Below are 18100 nucleotides of genomic sequence, written 5' to 3'. Positions count from 1 at the left end.
ATTCCCAACAATACTTTTTTTGATACCTTTTACTTCATTGTAAAAAAAAAAAATGTATATATACAAAAAAACCATAATTATTCTCACACACCGTATTCATTTAACAGCTGACATGAAACACTACCATCTTCTTGGATCTTGTTGTTTTATTTAAATAATCATCAGATCCTGGTGCAGAATTAATCAGAAAATGGAAAATCAGTAGAACAGCCTGATTCCCTGCTCTAAAAAGGCATTTCTGTCAGTTTTATCTACATCAGCATCACTCTTCCCATCTACACTGTACTAGTATTAATTTATAAGTCTGAAACAGTATGTCTACAGTGAGAGACACATATATAAAATAAATAAACCACAGATTTATTACTTCTTTTCTGACAGTGGGTTGGTTTCTGTCCCTGAAACATGAAGACATGAAGGTGTTTACAACCATATTATAGGCAAAAAAAGATTTACAACAACTATATGTACAGTAAAAAAATACATATAAAACACGATATCTAATTCTAATATCTAATTAAAAATACTATTTTTAAGTGATTTCTCTGTCGCAGAGTTGTGGTGGCGTCGTCTCGTTAGTTCAATGTAAAGTGGTTTGGATTGAAGGTTTAAGTCATTTTTTTTCTTGTCCTGCGTTCAGATAAAATCATCAGTGTTTAATATTCTTGAGTCGTGAAACATGGCTCACGCAAATAGTGAGGTGAACAATGTCAACAACCAATAGGAGAAGAGCTACAGGAAGCCGCAAGGAAAGAGCAGGAACGCTTGCGGAACTGGACATGGAAGAGACTCCGGCAACGGCTCAGAAACCACGGTTCTCCTGGAGTTTAGAAAAGACGAAGAAACTAGTGGAGCTGTGGAGTGTGCAAGAGTAATAATAGTAATAATAATATAAAATAAAAAATAATAATGAATAATCTCAGAAAGAATCCAGTTACGGTCCTGCAAATAGTGACCCTACATAATCCCCAGTCTTTACAAAATCCTTAGTCTTTAGTCTTTGACTAAAAAGTTGTCTAGTATATGGTTAGCATAGGCCATGTGTACATTACAAGCCACATTGCTCAAATCCGATTTTTTGCTCAGATCGGATTTGGCTTTTCAGACGGTTCACATTCACAAATGTAAGTGATCTGTTCCTGAACCGTCTCACATGCTGCACATTGATACCTGTATAAACGTCTCCTTCTTCACCAACAACAAAAACCCTCATATTAGAGAGAGGAGAGTCTCGTAGCTTTATAAAGGGAAATGGATGAGTTAGCAGCTCATATGTGGAGCATCTTTTGCTGGAGTGGAGAGTAAACAGCTGCTCTGAAGTTCATGCTCAGCTCCAGGAGGTGAAAAAAGGACAGGCGGTTTGCTTTTGCTGTTCACCAACAGATGTGTGTGGGTATGAGAGAGAAGCACGTAGCGCTAATGCTAATGTATAAAAGCTAAAAGACGCAAGAATTCTGATTTGACCATTCACATTCATGTCGCATGTCCGTGGACCACATAAGAAAATGTCTCATTGAGCAAAAAATTTGATTTGAGTCACTTCAGCCTGGTAATGTGAACGCAGACATAAAGAAGTCAGTATGATTCAGGTTCTATCTTAACAGGGGGATGTGTAGAGATTGGAGTTCTCGAGCTGGGCTCCACGGAGGTCATGTCGGTCTGGAGGACAGACGTCTCTGAGCCGGGTATCTTCTCCTTTTTTTTTTGTTTTTTGAGTTTATCGTTCTCTTCGGTGTGAACGCGCTGGTGAATTAGTAGATAAGCTTTTCGACTAAAACTCTTGGAACAGTTCAGGCAATTATACGATTTCTTTGCTGAGTGAATGAGCTTGTGTATCTGGAGGAAATAACGTTGATTAAATCTCTTATCACACTTAAAGCACTTGAATCTCTTCTCTTCAGTGTGAACGCGCCGGTGGATCTTTAAGTTAGTTGCACTTTTGAAACTCATGCCACACTCTGAGCAGGGATACGAGCTGAGTTTCTTTTGGATGTGAATGCGCTGATGGTTTTTTAAGGTACTAGCATGTCTAAAACTCTTCCCACACTCGGAGCAGTGATACGGTTTCTCTCCTGTGTGAATGCGCAGGTGTTCCTGGAGATTACGCGAGCCTGTAAAACTCATCCTGCACTCCGTGCAGTGAAACAGATTCTCTCCGGTGTGAATGCGCTGGTGGACCCTTAAGTTAGTTATACTCGAAAACCTCTTCCCACAATCTGAGCAGTAATGCGGTTTCTCTCCAGTGTGAGTGCGCTGATGTTTTTTAAAGGTACTTCCCTGTCTAAAACTCTTCCCACACTTGGAGCACTGATACGGTTTCTCTCCTGTATGATTTTGCTGATGAGCCTGAAGATTACGCAGTTCGGTAAAACTCTTTCTGCAGTCTGAGTAGTAATACGGTTTCTCTCCTGTGTGAATGCACTGGTGTTTCTTCAGGTAATTTAGTTCTGTGAAGCTTTTTCCACACACTGAACATTTATGCTGCTTCTTTCGTGTATGAATACGCTGGTGTTTCGTCAGGTAATTCACTTGTGTAAAGTATTTTCCACAAACCGAACAGCTATACTGCTTCACTCCAGTGTGAATGCGCTGGTGCTTTTTTAGATAATCTGAATTTATGAATTTTTTCCCGCAGTCTGAGCATTGATACGGTTTCTCTCCAGTGTGAATGCGCTGGTGCAATGTTAGGTTGGTTACCTTTCTAAAACTCTTCCCACATTCCGAGCACTGATACGGTTTCTCTCCAGTGTGAACGCGCTGGTGGTTTATTAGGGTACTTCCGTGACTAAAGCTCATCCCGCACTCTGAGCAGTGATACGGTTTCTCTCCTGTATGAACGCGCTGGTGTTCCTGGAGGTTGCGCGATCCCGTAAAACTCATCCCGCACTCTGTGCAGTGAAACAGATTCTCTCCTGTGTGAATGCGCTGGTGTTTCTTCAGGTAGTTCGGTTCGGCAAAGCTTTTTCCACAAACCGAACAGTCGTACTGCTTCTTTTCCGTGTGAATGCGCTGGTGTTTCTTCATGTAATCTACGCATGAAAAGTTCTTCCCGCAGTCTGGGCACTGATACGGTTTCTCTCCCGTGTGAATGCGCCGGTGGACCATTAAATTAGTTCTATTTGTAAACCTCTTCCCGCAATCTGAGCAGTAATACGGTTTCTCTCCAGTGTGAGTGCGCTGATGGATTTTAAAGGTACTTCCCTGTCTAAAACTCTTCCCGCACTCGGAACAGTGATACGGTTTCTCTCCTGTATGAATGTACTGATGTTCCTGAAGATTACGCAGTTCTATAAAACACTTTCCACACTCTGAACAGTTATATGGCTTCTCTTCTGTGTGAAAGCGCTGGTGTTTTCTTAGGTAATCCAGACTTGCGAATTTCTTTCCACACTCGGAGCAGTGATGCGGTTTATCTTCTGTGCACGCTTTAAGTTCCATTCTCTGCTGCATTGTGGAGCTTCCTCTGGAAACCATACTTTCACCCTTTATTGTTTTCAGCAGTATTTCTGGTTATGGAGTGTCCATATGTTCTTGTAGTGGGAGTGTGACGGTAACTGAGAAGAAAATTTGAAAAACTGTGAGTGCAATGGAAAATACCTGACAAAACACCTGGTAATACCTGGTAAGTACTGAAATTTTCTGTGGATATACCAGTATACCAAGTACTGAAAACTGTGGTCAACACACAAATGCTATATTATGAACAGCAATTTCTCTTGAACCAGATTTAGGTTAAACAGGTGTTTTTACTGTCTAGTAGCCTCTATGCTTGCTAAGTCTAACATGCTAGCTAGCGCTAACCGACTAGCTAGCGCTAACAGGCAAGCTAGTGCTAACCGGCATGCTAACGCTAACACCTGTTCTGTCGAGTTATCCCATAAGACATCGTATACATATACGCCACATAACCTGTCTCCTGGAGTGTCAGCGTGGCCGCCATATTGGAGGAGGCAACCCTGCGCCTCAGTGCATTAATTTACACTGAGGAATGTGTTTAATACAACTATAATAATCACAACTCTACCAATTTCTATCAGATTTTAACACGGTTTGGTTTGTTATAATCAGCAGCGATGTAGTAATAATACAGGACGCTGTCTCACATTACAAATACCTGCTTTCATACTACTGCTTTCTTAACAAAGACAGACATATGGTATGGCGAATTAATAAGTGAATAAATTAATTAATTTTATATTTTTATTGATGTACATACATAAATATACATACATACATATACATATCTATCTATTATGTGTGTAATGCACCTTCGAAATGCACCAACATGAACATATTTAGGTTGTGCTCATCAGACAGTTTTATGTAGTTTTCAGTCTGATATGCTTTAAAGGAAATAAATATGCATTTATTTTTAAGCTAACGCTAACCTGCAAGCTAACGCTAAAACGCAAGCTAACGCTAACACGCAAGCTAACGCTAACCGACTAGCTAACGCTAACACGCAAGCTAATGCTAAGCGGCTAGATTACCGGCTAGCTAACGCTAACCAGTTGCTTAAACTCAGATCAGCTAACTCAGCTAACCTACAGGAGAGAAACTCCTGTTTATGATTTTGTGCTGAAGCTCAATCCAGCAAAACTATTAAACAGTGGGAAATCCCAGCTCCCTAACTAGTAAATATAGCCTTTACATTTATACTATGTTATGTGTTCATCTCGTAAATACAATACACCGCATGGTTTGAATGTATTATTAACTGGGACTCGATAAAATGCGGAATGTACCAACTTTGATAGTTATTTACATTACATTACATTACATTACATTACATTACATTTGGCAGACGCTTTTGTCCAAAGCGACTTACAATAGTCAAGTACAATGTAAAATAAGTTTAAAGCTAAAAACAACTTTGGATAGGGATAAAAGGAGGTCAAAGGGGAATAATAGGATAGAGGAGTGAAGGAGGGGAAGAAGGAAATGAGGTTAGAAGTAGTTAGTGTGTTAGAGGTGTTAGGAGAGTAAGTGCTCTTTGAAGAGCTCTGTCTTCAGGAGTTTATTAAAGATAGTGAGAGATTCTCCTGATCTGGTAGTGGAAGGTAGTTAGTTAGAGGTGTTAGGAGAGTAAGTGCTCTTTGAAGAGCTCTGTCTTCAGGAGTTTATTAAAGATAGTGAGAGATTCTCCTGATCTGGTAGTAGAAGGTAGTTAGTTAGAGGTGTTAGGAGAGTAAGTGCTCTTTGAAGAGCTCTGTCTTCAGGAGTTTATTAAAGATAGTGAGAGATTCTCCTGATCTGGTAGTAGAAGGTAGTTAGTTAGAGGTGTTAGGAGAGTAGGTGCTCTTTGAAGAGCTCTGTCTTCAGGAGTTTATTAAAGATAGTGAGAGATTCTCCTGATCTGGTAGTAGAAGGTAGTTAGTTAGAGGTGTTAGGAGAGTAAGAGCTCTTTGAAGAGCTCAGTCTTCAGGAGTTTATTAAAGATAGCGAGAGATTCTCCTGATCTGGTAGTAGAAGGTAGTTTGTTCCACCATTGGGGAACTCTGTATGAGAACAGTCTGGATTGCTTTGTGTGAATGTTTGTTTGGTAAAGCGAGGCGACGTTCATTGGAGGAGCGCAGCGGCCGGGAGGTAGCGTAAGCCTTCAGGAGCGAGTGCAGGTAGGAAGGAGCTGTTCTGTCATCACCTTGTAGGCGATGTATTTACACAAAATAGCTAGCTATTTATCTAACGTGAGTAAGATAGTGAGTAAATACTGCGGTAATGAGAAACTCTAAATACAGGGTTTTTAATGCCTTTTTAATGCCTTCTAGGTAAATTTGCATGACCATCTGATTTTTAAAACGTCATGCAGAAATGGACAATAAAAACAAACTTCATCTAAAACTATAATCAGTTCTGATTATAGTAGTTCTAAAACGAATCTGATAAAAATGCTGACACACAATCTGTAATAATAAAATGTGTGTCAGACTCTAAGATTTCCTTTGTGTATTAACTCTCATGTTCATTATGTTCATTTTCTTCATTCTTATGTTCTTAGTTCTATTATTCACTTATCATTCTTAACATTTTACTTTTACTTTTTTGTCAATTTTTTTATGGTATTTTAGAATTTTCTGTTTTGGATATATATTTTATACATACATATATATGATGCTGTAAATGCTCTGCAACATTGTAAATTAGGGTCACCCTAAATGTTTTTCCCCAGTGAAAATAAAAGTTGATTGATTTGTACATTTCCTTATTCCATAAAAAATGGCTATTATTCCCAAAGACACGAAGAGCAAAGCTCACATGTATTCAACAAAGCTACACAAACTGGGGAAAGTAGTAATTATATGGTTTGCTCATTATTGTGTCCGGCCCAAGGCAGCAGCACACCTGAGCAATAATCATGCATCTAATCAGCATCCTGATTTGCCTCACCTGTGACTTGTGGCTGGTTTATCTCAGTAAAGGAGAAGAGCTCACTAACACAGATTTACACCCAACTGTGAACTGAATCTAAGAGAAAAATGTATTTTCTCTTTGTAGAAAAAAGTCTTAGATTTTTGCAGGGTTTATACACTTTTTATAAATAATAAAAAGTAAATTTGCAGGCCTTCAAGGCAAATTTTCATGACCAGACAATTGTTAAAACATCAGTGCAGACTTGGACAATAAAACCAAAAATCAACTAAAACTATAATTAAAATTGATTATAGTAGGTATTAAATGAATCTGAAAAATGTTCACACACAATGTTTATTAGTAAAATGTGTATCAGATGCTGAGAGCTCCATTGTTTAGGGTTAAATTACTGAATTAACTCTGAGATGATTTTATCTCAAAATAGATTTTCTCCATCGATAAACGGAAACACAAAGATTTACAGACCAAATTTCCATGACTTTTCCTAAACTCTCTGGGTATTTTCATTTTTCCAAAACTTATCCAGGTCTGGAAATTACTATTTTCAAATTTCATTAATTTCTCATTACAATTTTCATGACCGAACAAACCCTGTACTGGATTTAGCTTTTTACCGGGCCCATTATAAGTGTGTGTGGCACTGAATCAGGTGTAAATGATAGAGATGTTATTAAATGTGTGTTGTGGAGCTAAAATATGTGAGAACTGTGTAAATAAAAAGTGATTACATTGGTGTGGGCTATAGTAATACAGGTATCAGGTGTGGCTGCTGTAATGAATTAATTCTGTAGTTAGTTACTTTAATATGATGAAAGTATAATTTCTTACATTGTATTATTTATTATCACAGTTAACAGCCACACTCCTCTGGATATCATCAAGATGTACTTTTTTCAGAGGATGCTGTGGCAGCTCACTCAAGGAATAGACTGAATAGACTATTTACACTGGAAAGAACTACTTTCCCACAGGCCAGATTCTCTTTTATTACTCTGTAATGTCACGGACTGACTGAGGTAAGATAATTTTAATAACTGTAATTGTGTTTTTTATGTGTCAGGATTTTATCCATATTCTGTGTGTGTTTTAAATTAACTGTAAAAGAGATCCCATTGCCTCTTCTATTTTAACAATGCACACTTTCCAAATGTAAAAGTGTCTCCAATATTTGAGTATTTTTATTTTTGCACAAAAAAACAACAAAAAAACCCAACATACACATACTGCAAATAGCTATAAAATACAGTGCAGGTAAAAGCAAAAACCAACCTAACATGGGCTTAAATAAAGCCTCTACCTTAATAATCTAAAAAATATATTATAACGAACATAACATGAACAAAAGATAATCATATTCCAACTATATAACACAAAAAAAAAAAATAGTGATCACAAAACATTAATCGAATGATCTTTTAAACATTAAACATCGTTTATAATGTTTTACAGATTAACTTTTTTCCCCCAAAAAATGGTTAAAATCATTCCACAGTTTTGTCCCCCTGCATCTAATTGAAAATTGACTCTACAAGAAAGAAATTTAGGAAGATGAAGATCTAAAGACTGTCGAGTTGAATATTTATGAATCTCTGCATTTGTAATAAAGTAAGTTTAGAATTGCTCTGGGATATTTCCATGATTAAAAAATATATAAAAATACATATTAGAAATATATTAATATTGTAAATGGAGAGAATTTGAAGTTCCTGAAATAGAAGAGCAGATGGTGTGTATAAATTTGATTGTGCTGCAATACGAACAAAACGTTTCTGAAAAAAACAGAATTTTATTACATTCAATGTTTGAGCCACTGGAATTTAAGTGAATTTAGAGTGCTAAACTATTTTAATAGTGTAATTCCAGATGGTTTAAATGTGTTTCACAATTATTGTGAATAAATGGTAAAAAATACATGCTAAAAATCAGTTGAGACGCAAATGAAATATCGGCTTAATATTAAATATATATATTTATATAATGTGAGTTTCACATTTTCAACTGAATTATTAAAATATATATATATTTTTTAATTATATTGTAATATTATAGATGCGTTAGTGTAACTTTAATTACAGTGATGTGATCAGTCTGTTTAATTGCAGCAGTAATTAGTGTTTCTCTGTATTGTACAGACTGTGATCACCTGCTGAACAGGTAAAAGTTACCTTTATTAAAGAGAGCAGCTCCTGATTCTCCTCTCCAGCTCCTTATAAACCCAGAATAAAACCTGCAGAACCTGAAGAACAGCCGATCAATAACAACACAACCCTTCTTCTACACATTATTACACTTTCACTACAACAACAGCGCCACTCTCTGGACGGAGGAGGAGCTACAGTGGAAGCACGTGATCAGCTTCAGCTTCAAAAACACACCCGTATTCCGACAGCCCCACCCCCTGCACTGCGATTGGATAGAAGTACTTACAATAGTGAAACGATTGGCCAGGAGACCATGCTGTAAATATACTAACAGATTAATGTACTTACCTAAAATATATTGGTACCACTTTAAAATAAGACTACCTTTATAAAGGGTTTATAAATGGTTTACAATTAGTTTATTAATGGTTACTAATTAGGTTGTAAATTCCTTAAAAACAATTAATAATCAGTTATGTGGCTGTGGGTTCACTATTTGGCAAACAACAGGTCTACATACATTTCTACATATGTGTTATAACTGATTATTAATGATGTATAAACATTTATAAACCCTTTATAAAGGTAGTCTTATTTTAAAGTGGTACCAATATATTAAAATAACATTTATATTGTGCTTTCATTAAATGTTTGAAACATACTTTTTTAAAAAGCACAATATAGTGTATTTAAAAAAAAGTTTAATATAATTTAATGTACTTCTAAAATATTTTTTTACATTTTTAGCAAAGTGTGTTAAAAACCTCTGTTACAGTGGTTCACTTAAACTACAATATACCATATAACTTTTTATAAAGCAAATTAAAGTAAAAGTAAATTTAAACGACAGGAACAAGAACAATACTTGTACTCGAATGTAAACAGATCACACACATTTAAATCTATAATATATTAGTAATAGAGTTGTAATACTCAGTATTAAATGTGTTATACTTTTACTGTAAGCATATTTAAAATATGGGGTTACATACATGAAGTAGTTTAAATGTTACTTAAGTATATTTAAAATAGTTCCATTTTAGTACAGTTAAGTACAAGGTGTGATCTATGTCAATACATTTAGTATTAGAAACATTTAATATTAGAATATTAGTTCCGCACAGCACCAAACAGTTAGTAATACTGTTTTGTAAATAGGACTACAAATGTCATCTCAGACCCTTTACAGTTTCACAACCTTTCAACTTATAAAAAAATATGGTTTATGGTTTAGTGCCTCTTTAACTCAACCCAAGAAATAACACCTTAGTATGGAGTGAATTTTGTGCCAAAAGTTTTACGCAAAAAAATAAAATCTGCAATCAAACTTTTTTTAAATCAAAAGGAAAAATTGTATGTAGTAAAATCAAAAGAGAGAGAAAAAAATCACTCCCTATCTTAGAGTCCCTCAACATCAGCATTAAAACCCGTGGATAGACTAATAAGAACTGGATGAAAGAAGAAAATAGCAACACAAAATCATTGGAAAATAATTGCTAAATATAGTATATTAATGTAGAGTAATGCCATCTGCATATTCCCGTATTTCTGGTGAGGTTAAAGATGTGTTGGATCTAGAGCCCACCTGAAATCTTTATTATACATGGCACCACTTCACATCACACACCCATCACTCTACTGTAGGTACAGTAATAAACACATATCACTAATAATTAGAAGATGTATATAAGACCATTCCACCGAATGGGTGCAATTTGTTTGTTGTAATTCTTGCAAATTAAACTTTTTTTGTTTAATCTTTTTTCAACTCTGAATCTAATAACACATGTATTTAAATATTCAAAACATAATGTTCAATCTCAGGCAGCTTTACTTATTTTTTTTTTACAAGGTTTCTAATCTGAAGATGTTTAAAAACTCATGTGACATTTAAAAGAAAGTCTTTATTTTAAAGAAATGTTTGACTGCATGTTCAAATAAGACAAAAAAAAACAACAAAATAAAAAATACATCTCTAAAGAATTTTAATAATTATATTTTACATTACATTACATTACATTACATTACATTACATTACATTACATTTGGCAGACGCTTTTGTCCAAAGCGACTTACAATAGTCAAGTACAATGTAAAATGAGTTTAAAGGTAAAACATCTTTGGATAGGGATAAAAGGAGGTCAAAGGGGAATAATAGGATAGAGGAGTGAAGGAGGGGAAGAAGGAAATGAGGTTAGAAGTAGTTAGTGTGTTAGAGGTGTTAAGAGAGTAAGTGCTCTTTGAAGAGCTCTATTTAATGCTAAAGTTTATAGTTAGAGAGTGTTCTAAGTAGTTTTTATTATTGTTTTTAATTACAATTATGAGGTGAGTGAAGCGCTTGATCCGTCTCTATTTAATATAGCATGACATTGGTTTTTAACCGTAAAAACTGCAGGGGACCAAAACTTGCTTTTGAAAAAGTGCAGGGGACGTGCCAAATTTTGTCTGTGGCACATTTATATATAAAATAAGTTTTTAAATATTAGGGCTCGATCTTAACAGCGTTTTGATTGTAGGTCTGAGTTTTCTGTTTGGGCTCCACGTTGGTCGTGTCGTTCTGATGGACAGACGGATCTAAACAGTGTTTCTTCCTCTTCTCTCTCGAGTGAATCTGTTGGTGCCGTTTTAGTTTAGCGTTATCTCTAAAACTCTTCCCGCACTCTGAGCAGGAATACGGCTTCTCTCCGGCGTGATCACGCTGGTGCTCCTGGAGATCACACAACTGCGTAAAACTCTTCCCACAGTCTGAGCAGTAGTGCAGTTTCTCTCCGGTGTGAATGCACTGGTGTCTTGTTAGTAAATACCTGCGTGTAAAACTCTTCTCACACTCTGAGCAGTGAAACAGGTTTTCTCCAGTGTGAACGCGCTGGTGTATTCTTAGATAAGCTTCCTGATTAAAGCTCTTAGAACAATAGAGGCAGTTGTAGGGTTTTTGTGTTGAGTGAATGCGCTGGTGTTTCTGAAGGGCACACCTTTGACTAAATCCCTTATCACAGTCTGGGCATTGATACGGTTTCTCTCCAGTGTGAACGCGCTGGTGGATCATTAGGTTAGTTCCATTTCTGAAGCTCTTTCCGCATTCTGCGCAGTAATACGGTTTCTCTCCAGCATGAATTCGCTGGTGGTTTTTTAAGGTACTTCCATGCCTAAAACTCTTCCCACACTCTGAGCATCGATACGGTTTTTCTCCAGTATGAATGTGCTGATGTTCCTGAAGATTACGCAGTTCTATAAAACTTTTTCCGCACTCTAAACAGTTAAACTGCTTCTCTCCGGTGTGAATTCGCTGGTGTTTCTTCAGATAATTTAGCTCTGCGAAGCTTTTTCCACACACCGAACATTTATACTGCTTCTCTCTTGTGTGCATCCGTTGGTGTTTCTTCACGTAACCAAGACTTGTGAATTTCTTCCCGCACTCTGGGCAGTGATACGGTTTCTCTCCGGTGTGAATTCTCCGGTGTATCGTTAAGTTAGCTTCACTTCTAAAACTTTTCCCGCACTCTGAGCAGTGATACGGCTTCTCTCCTGAGTGAATTCTTTGGTGTAAAGTTAGATTATATCGTTTTCGAAAACCCTTCCCACACTCTGAGCAGTGGTGAATGCTGGCCTTGTTCTTCATCACTTTCTGCTGCTTTCTGCAGCTTCTTCTGGACACTATATTGTCCGACATTCTTGTTTTTCAGGAGGTTTCAGAATGTTCTGGTGTGTTTGTGGTGGTTAATCGTGATAGGAGCACTAATAGCAGTAGTGGTGGGCGCCCAACTGGTCAATTATTTCTGGAAGGAAGAAAGAAAGAAAACAGAATAAATAATGAAAAAATGCATTGTAAGTGAAGGAAATTGTAGTACAAAATAAAAAAAAAAACACGAGTTGGGAACATTAAACAACATGTTTAAATGTAAAAAAAAATGTAAAACTGTATATAAAAAAAATAAATAAATAAAAAAAAAAACTATAAAAATATGGTTTCTAAGTCATGTATACATGACCATAACTTTTTAACTTAACCTGATGCAGTGATTTTGCCTATCCACAGATCCTACTTAGGCTTCTGCTGGGAGTATTTTCTAATATGGTTTTTAATATGCTGCTTTTTTGGTATTTTTACCATTAAAATAACCCACTGTGATATAATTATATTTCAACATCAGAATCCAACCGAGGCGTGTTCTCAACATAATTCATTAAGAAAACAGTGATTAATTCAGCTTAGCCATTAGCCGCTAGTCATCTCCATTAACACCAGCAGTCTGTTAGCCTAGCTAGCACTGAACCGACAGCTGCAGCATTCTGGTGTTGTAAAGGTATTAAACTACAATCTGGAGTAAACTGGAGTAAACTAAAGTCATAATCCACATATCCTATAAACCCACAGGATCTACATACACTAACCAGAACAAACACACTCATCTCTAAGTAAAAACAACAATTAACTTAGTTCAGAAATACAGTTAGCGTCGCTAATTAGCCATTAGCATCTTCATTAGCATCTGCAGTCTGTTAGCCTAGCTAGCACCAAGCCGTCAGCTGCATTCTGGTGTTGTAAAGGTAATAAATAACTAACTCAAGTAAACTGCAGCCATAATCTACACCTAATGTCAAACCACGTATTCTACCCACTCTAACCAGCACTAAGAAATCAATCTGTTATCATTTTTATAAAAAAAAAAACAGTGAAAAAATTAGCTTGAAAACACAGTTAGCTTCGCCGGTTAGACATTAGCCATTGCAGCTAATCCTCTAGCCACTACTTGTCAAAAATAAAAGTCATCAGATCAGCTTGTAAACTTACACCTGTAAACCAAGAACAATAAAGAAAATCAATTTTATTTTATATTTCGACCTTACGAAGTGCACTTTTGATTAAAATATGGTTAAATATCTAAATACTCCTGAAAATTGCATTTTAAGCGTTTTAAGCAGGGCTGGTATTGATTATTACTGCTGTGCAGCACACTTATTTGATTAACCGCTGGTACGTGTGTACAAATTCTTTGTAATTTAAGTAAATAAAAGGTGCATCAAACTATAAAAAATTGGTCTTTGGATAATGGGATTATCTTTTATTATTTATTTTTTAATTATTTTTTTCATGTATTATTACTTTTATTGTTTTATTCTAATATTTAATATTTTCATTCTTATGTTCTTAGTTCTATTATTAATTTTATCATTTATCATTCTTAACATTTTACTTTTAGTTTTTGTCAATTAGTTTTTTTTATGATTAAATGTTGATTTAAAGTTAGTACTTTTATTTTTTTTTACTATTTTATTCCTTATTATTTCTAATTTATTATTAAATGTTTTCAATCCCTTTGATGCTGTAAATGCTCTGCAACATTGTAAATGAGGGTCACCCTCAATGTTTTTCCCCAGTAAAAATAAAGGTTGATCGATTGATTGATTTGTACATTTCCTTATTCAATAAAAAATGGCTATTATTCTCAAAGACATGAGCAGAGCTCACGTTTTCAACAAAGCTACACAAACTGGGGAAAGTAGTAATTATATGGTTTGCTCATTATTGTGTCCGGCCCAAGGCAGCAGCACACCTGAGCAATAATCATGCATCTAATCAGCATCCTGATTTGCCTCACCTGTGACTTGTGGCTGGTTTATCTCAGTAAAGGAGAAGAGCTCACTAACACAGATTTACACCCAACTGTGAACTGAATCTAAGAGAAAAAGGTATTTTCTGTTTATAGAAAAACAGTCTTACATCTTTGCAGGGTTCATACACTTTTTATAAATAATAAAAAGTAAATTTTCATGATTCAGGGTGATTATACGATTTTTAAAACATCAGTGCAGACATGGACAATAAAACCAAAAAACAACTAAAACTATAATTAAAATGTATTATAGTCTGTCTAAAATGAATCTGATATTAAAGATTGTGTGTCAAAATTTCCATAGTAAAATGTGTATCAGATGCTGAGAGCTCTGGGCTAAATTACTTAATTAACTCTGAGCTGACGTATTAATTTTTTATAGCTCAAAATAGATTTTCTCTATCGATAAACTAAAACACAAAAATTTGTAGACCAAATTTCTATGATTTTTCCAAACTGTTATTGGTATTTTTTTTCCCAAAGCTTATCCAGGCCTGGAAATGGCTATTTTCAAATTCCATTACTTTTTTAGGTTTTTCATGATCGTATCAACTCTGTCTTTGAGTTCAGCTCTTGAAAAATAGGAGCAAAACCAAAACAAACAAACTTCCTAACTTTAGATCTTTTTTCTGGGCTGCACACATTAAACCCTTAATAATGTGGATTCAGAAAACTACATGGACACAGTTGCTCTACAAAAGAGATGGGAGAATGGACTGCAGTAACTTTAAAGATATGAAAAAAAAAAAAATACAATCCATATTCAGGCTGGCCAAGACAATTTTTAACAAATATTGGACATATGAAAATGTTTATACCAAGTAGTCTAGATGCAGGGTTTAAAAAGTGGTCGGAGCATGGATTAATTTAGTGAGGGAAACCTTAAGACATTTGAACAGTTAAAAATGGAATTTGATCTTTTAAAAACAGACTTTTTTTAGATACCAGCAATATAGACATTTCTTAACTACACATAAAAAATGGGAAAACGGAAATGTATTAAAATTAAATGGATGAATCCAGAACCCCCAACATACAATCTATGGATACAAAAGCTATGGGATGTTTATCAGATGGAACAAATAACATTAATACACTAAAGCTTCAAAAAACTATTTTTAATAAGCGTTTGGGCCCTGTTGAGCATCTAATTATACAGTAAGGAATTTTACTATGTGTATTACTTATAGGTGTCATTTGTGGTCCATCTCTTATTTGTACATTTCTTTTTAAATGCTTATTGTGTATGTGACTGTGATACATTCGAGAGTGGCTTTTTTATTGTATTTATTTTAATTATTCTGTTATCTTTGTATTTTTTTATATACTGCTCTAAAATTGATGTGAATAATACATTAAAAAGTAATATGTGGAATTGTAGTTGTATTGAAATATGCTGTACTATGTAAAATAAATAAAAAAATAAGTCTCAATCGTGTTGTGTTTATATTTTTGTTACTTAAATTAGTTTTGTTAATATAAAAATTCAGGCACATGAGCACAGATATAATAACCTGCATGTATGTGCTTAAATCTTAGAGAATTGTGTCATAGTTTGACTTTGACAAAAAAAAAACTACTGCTAGTTTTGATATAACATTTATCTCAGGTCACGCTCCACAGAAAGTGAATAGGGGGTCTGGATACTGAATACTGAGGTTCAGGGGTTAATATAAACTTTAATATGAGCCAATAAACATATTATATCTTCTGTAAAATGCTGGCATTGATCTGGGTTTATTGGTAGCTGGTTTCAGATGGTCTAAAATGCTAAAATGTACCTGTCGTTCAGGTAAAAAATATACATTATATCAGGAACTCAGCTGGTTATTTAGGCATTAAGCAGGTTTTAATGGTGTTCTGAGTAACGTTAATTAATTTAATCAGTATAATATAATATACCTACAGTTTACTGCCTATCACCTGCTGAACAGGTAACTTACCTTTATTAAAGAGTGCAGCTCCATATAAACCCAGAATAAACAGCCGATCAATAACAACACAACCCTTCTTCTACACATTATTACACTTTCACTACAACAACAGCGACACTCTCTGGACGGAGGAGGAGTTACAGCGGATCACGTGATCAGCTTCAGCTTCAAAAACACACCTGTATTCCGGACAGCCCCGCCCCCTGTACTGCGATTGGATAGTGGTACTTAAAACAGCTCACCGATTGGCCAGGTGAGACGCTGTTCACCACTGTAGAGCCTGTAGACACAGGTGTCTAAACTGCAGGTTTATACAACACCTGATTTATCTGTTTAAATATGGAGAGACCGAATTACTGCAAACTGAAGGTCAGATTATCATTACAGAAACATATTTAAAATACACTCATACAACCTGATAAAACCCTCGTAGAGAATTTGTAGAATTGGTAGAGTTTGTAAAGTTTGTTGGGTTTGTTTAGTTTGATGGGTTGTAAAGTTAGTTGGGTTTGTTCAGTTTGATGGGCTGTAGAGTTTGTTGGGTTTGTTTAGTTTGATGGGTTGTAGAGTTTGTTGGGTTTGTTTAGATTGATGGGTTGTAAAGTTTGTTGGGTTTGTTTAGTTTGATGGGTTGTAAAGTTTGTTGGGTTTGTTTAGTTTGATGGGTTGTAGAGTTTGTTGGGTTTGTTTAGTTTGATGGGTTGTAAAGTTTGTTGTGTTTGTTTAGTTTGATGGGTTGTAGAGTTTGTTGGGTTTGTTTAGTTTGATGGGTTGTAAAGTTTGTTGGGTTTGTTTAGTTTGATGGGTTGTAGAGTTTGTTGGATTTGTTTAGTTTGATGGGTTGTAAAGTTTGTTGGGTTTGTTTACTTTGATGGGTTGTAGAGTTTGTTGGGTTTGTTTACTTTGATGGGTTGTAGAGTTTGTTGGGTTTGTTTAGTTTGATGGGTTGTAAAGTTTGTTGGGGATTGTTTAGTTTGATGGGTTGTAAAGTTTGTTGGGTTTGTTTAGTTTGATGGGCTGTAAAGTTTGTTGGGTTTGTTTAGTTTGATGGGCTGTAGAGTGTTTTGGGTTTGTTTAGATTGATGGGTTGTAGAGTTTGATGGGTTGTAGAGTTTGTTGGGTTTGTTTAGTTTGATGGGTTTTAAAGTTTGATGGGTTGTAGAGTTTGTTGGGTTTGTTTAGTTTGATGGGTTGTAGAGTTTGTTGGGTTTGTTTAGATTGATGGGTTGTAGAGTTTGATGGGTTGTAGAGTTTGTTGGGTTTGTTTAGTTTGATGGGTTGTAAAGTTTGATGGGTTGTAGAGTTTGTTGGGTTTGTTTAGTTTGATGGGTTGTAGAGTTTGTTGGGTTTGTTTAGTTTGATGGGTTGTAAAGTTTGTTGGGTTTGTTTAGTTTGATGGGTTGTAGAGTTTGTTGGCTTGTAAAGTTTGTTGGGTTCGTTTAGTTTGATGGGTTGTAGAGTTTGATGGGTTGTAGAGTTTGTTGGCTTGTAAAGTTTGTTGGGTTCGTTTAGTTTGATGGGTTGTAGAGTTTGATGGGTTGTAGAGTTTGTTGGCTTGTAAAGTTTGTTGGGTTCGTTTAGTTTGATGGGTTGTAGAGTTTGTTGGGTTTGTTTAGTTTGATGGGTTGTAGAGTTTGTTGGGTTTGTTTAGTTTGATGGGTTGTAGAGTTTGGGTTTGTTTAGTTTGATGGGTTGTAAAGTTTGTCGGTTTTGTTTAGTTTGATGGGTTGTAGAGTTTGTCGGGTTTGTTTAGTTTGATGGGTTGTAGAGTTTGTTGAGTTTTGTAAAGTTTGTAGAATTGATAGTTTGTAGAGTTGATATAGTTGGTATCTTCTGTATTCAGCACACGGTCTGAGTTCAGCACAGTTCGCTAGTTTCCTAAACCTGGTAATTAAGAGTTGAGTTGAAACAGCTGTGCCTCATCAAGAACATCACCAAACATCACCCAGAAGAAATCCAGACCTCCAGATCTCCACTACCTGCTCACCCAGAGTACACTAGTGCATCTCAGAAATTAAGAATATCATTAAAAAATACT

At 35.5% G+C, this 18100-nt stretch overlaps 2 protein-coding genes across 3 annotated transcripts in view; both read right to left on the bottom strand.

Annotated features, from left to right (window-relative positions):
- Nucleotides 1–8741, bottom strand: part of LOC111196375 (zinc finger protein OZF) — a 28757-nt gene extending 20016 nt beyond the window's left edge. For both annotated transcript variants that reach the window (XM_049480311.1, XM_049480310.1), the window contains exon 1: nt 8538–8741. The gene's annotated coding sequence lies outside the window, so the exon portion shown is untranslated. The remainder of the gene's footprint in view (nt 1–8537) is intronic.
- Nucleotides 340–16242, bottom strand: LOC103034861 (zinc finger protein 420). The gene is made up of 3 exons (XM_049480927.1): nt 16072–16242; nt 10999–12289; nt 340–3510 (listed from the first exon to the last, which is right to left on the bottom strand). Exons 2-3 carry the CDS (start codon nt 12181–12183, stop codon nt 1576–1578), a joined length of 3120 nt encoding a protein of 1039 aa, XP_049336884.1. The 5' UTR covers nt 12184–12289; nt 16072–16242; the 3' UTR covers nt 340–1575.
- Nucleotides 16243–18100: the final 1858 nt, after the last annotated feature.

The sequence above is a fragment of the Astyanax mexicanus genome, chromosome 6 (assembly GCF_023375975.1).
Source record: "Astyanax mexicanus isolate ESR-SI-001 chromosome 6, AstMex3_surface, whole genome shotgun sequence".
In the NCBI taxonomy this organism is placed as follows: Eukaryota; Metazoa; Chordata; class Actinopteri; order Characiformes; family Acestrorhamphidae; genus Astyanax; species Astyanax mexicanus.
Note: the sequence above shows the minus strand (reverse complement) of the source record. Positions and strands in the feature narration are given on the sequence as shown.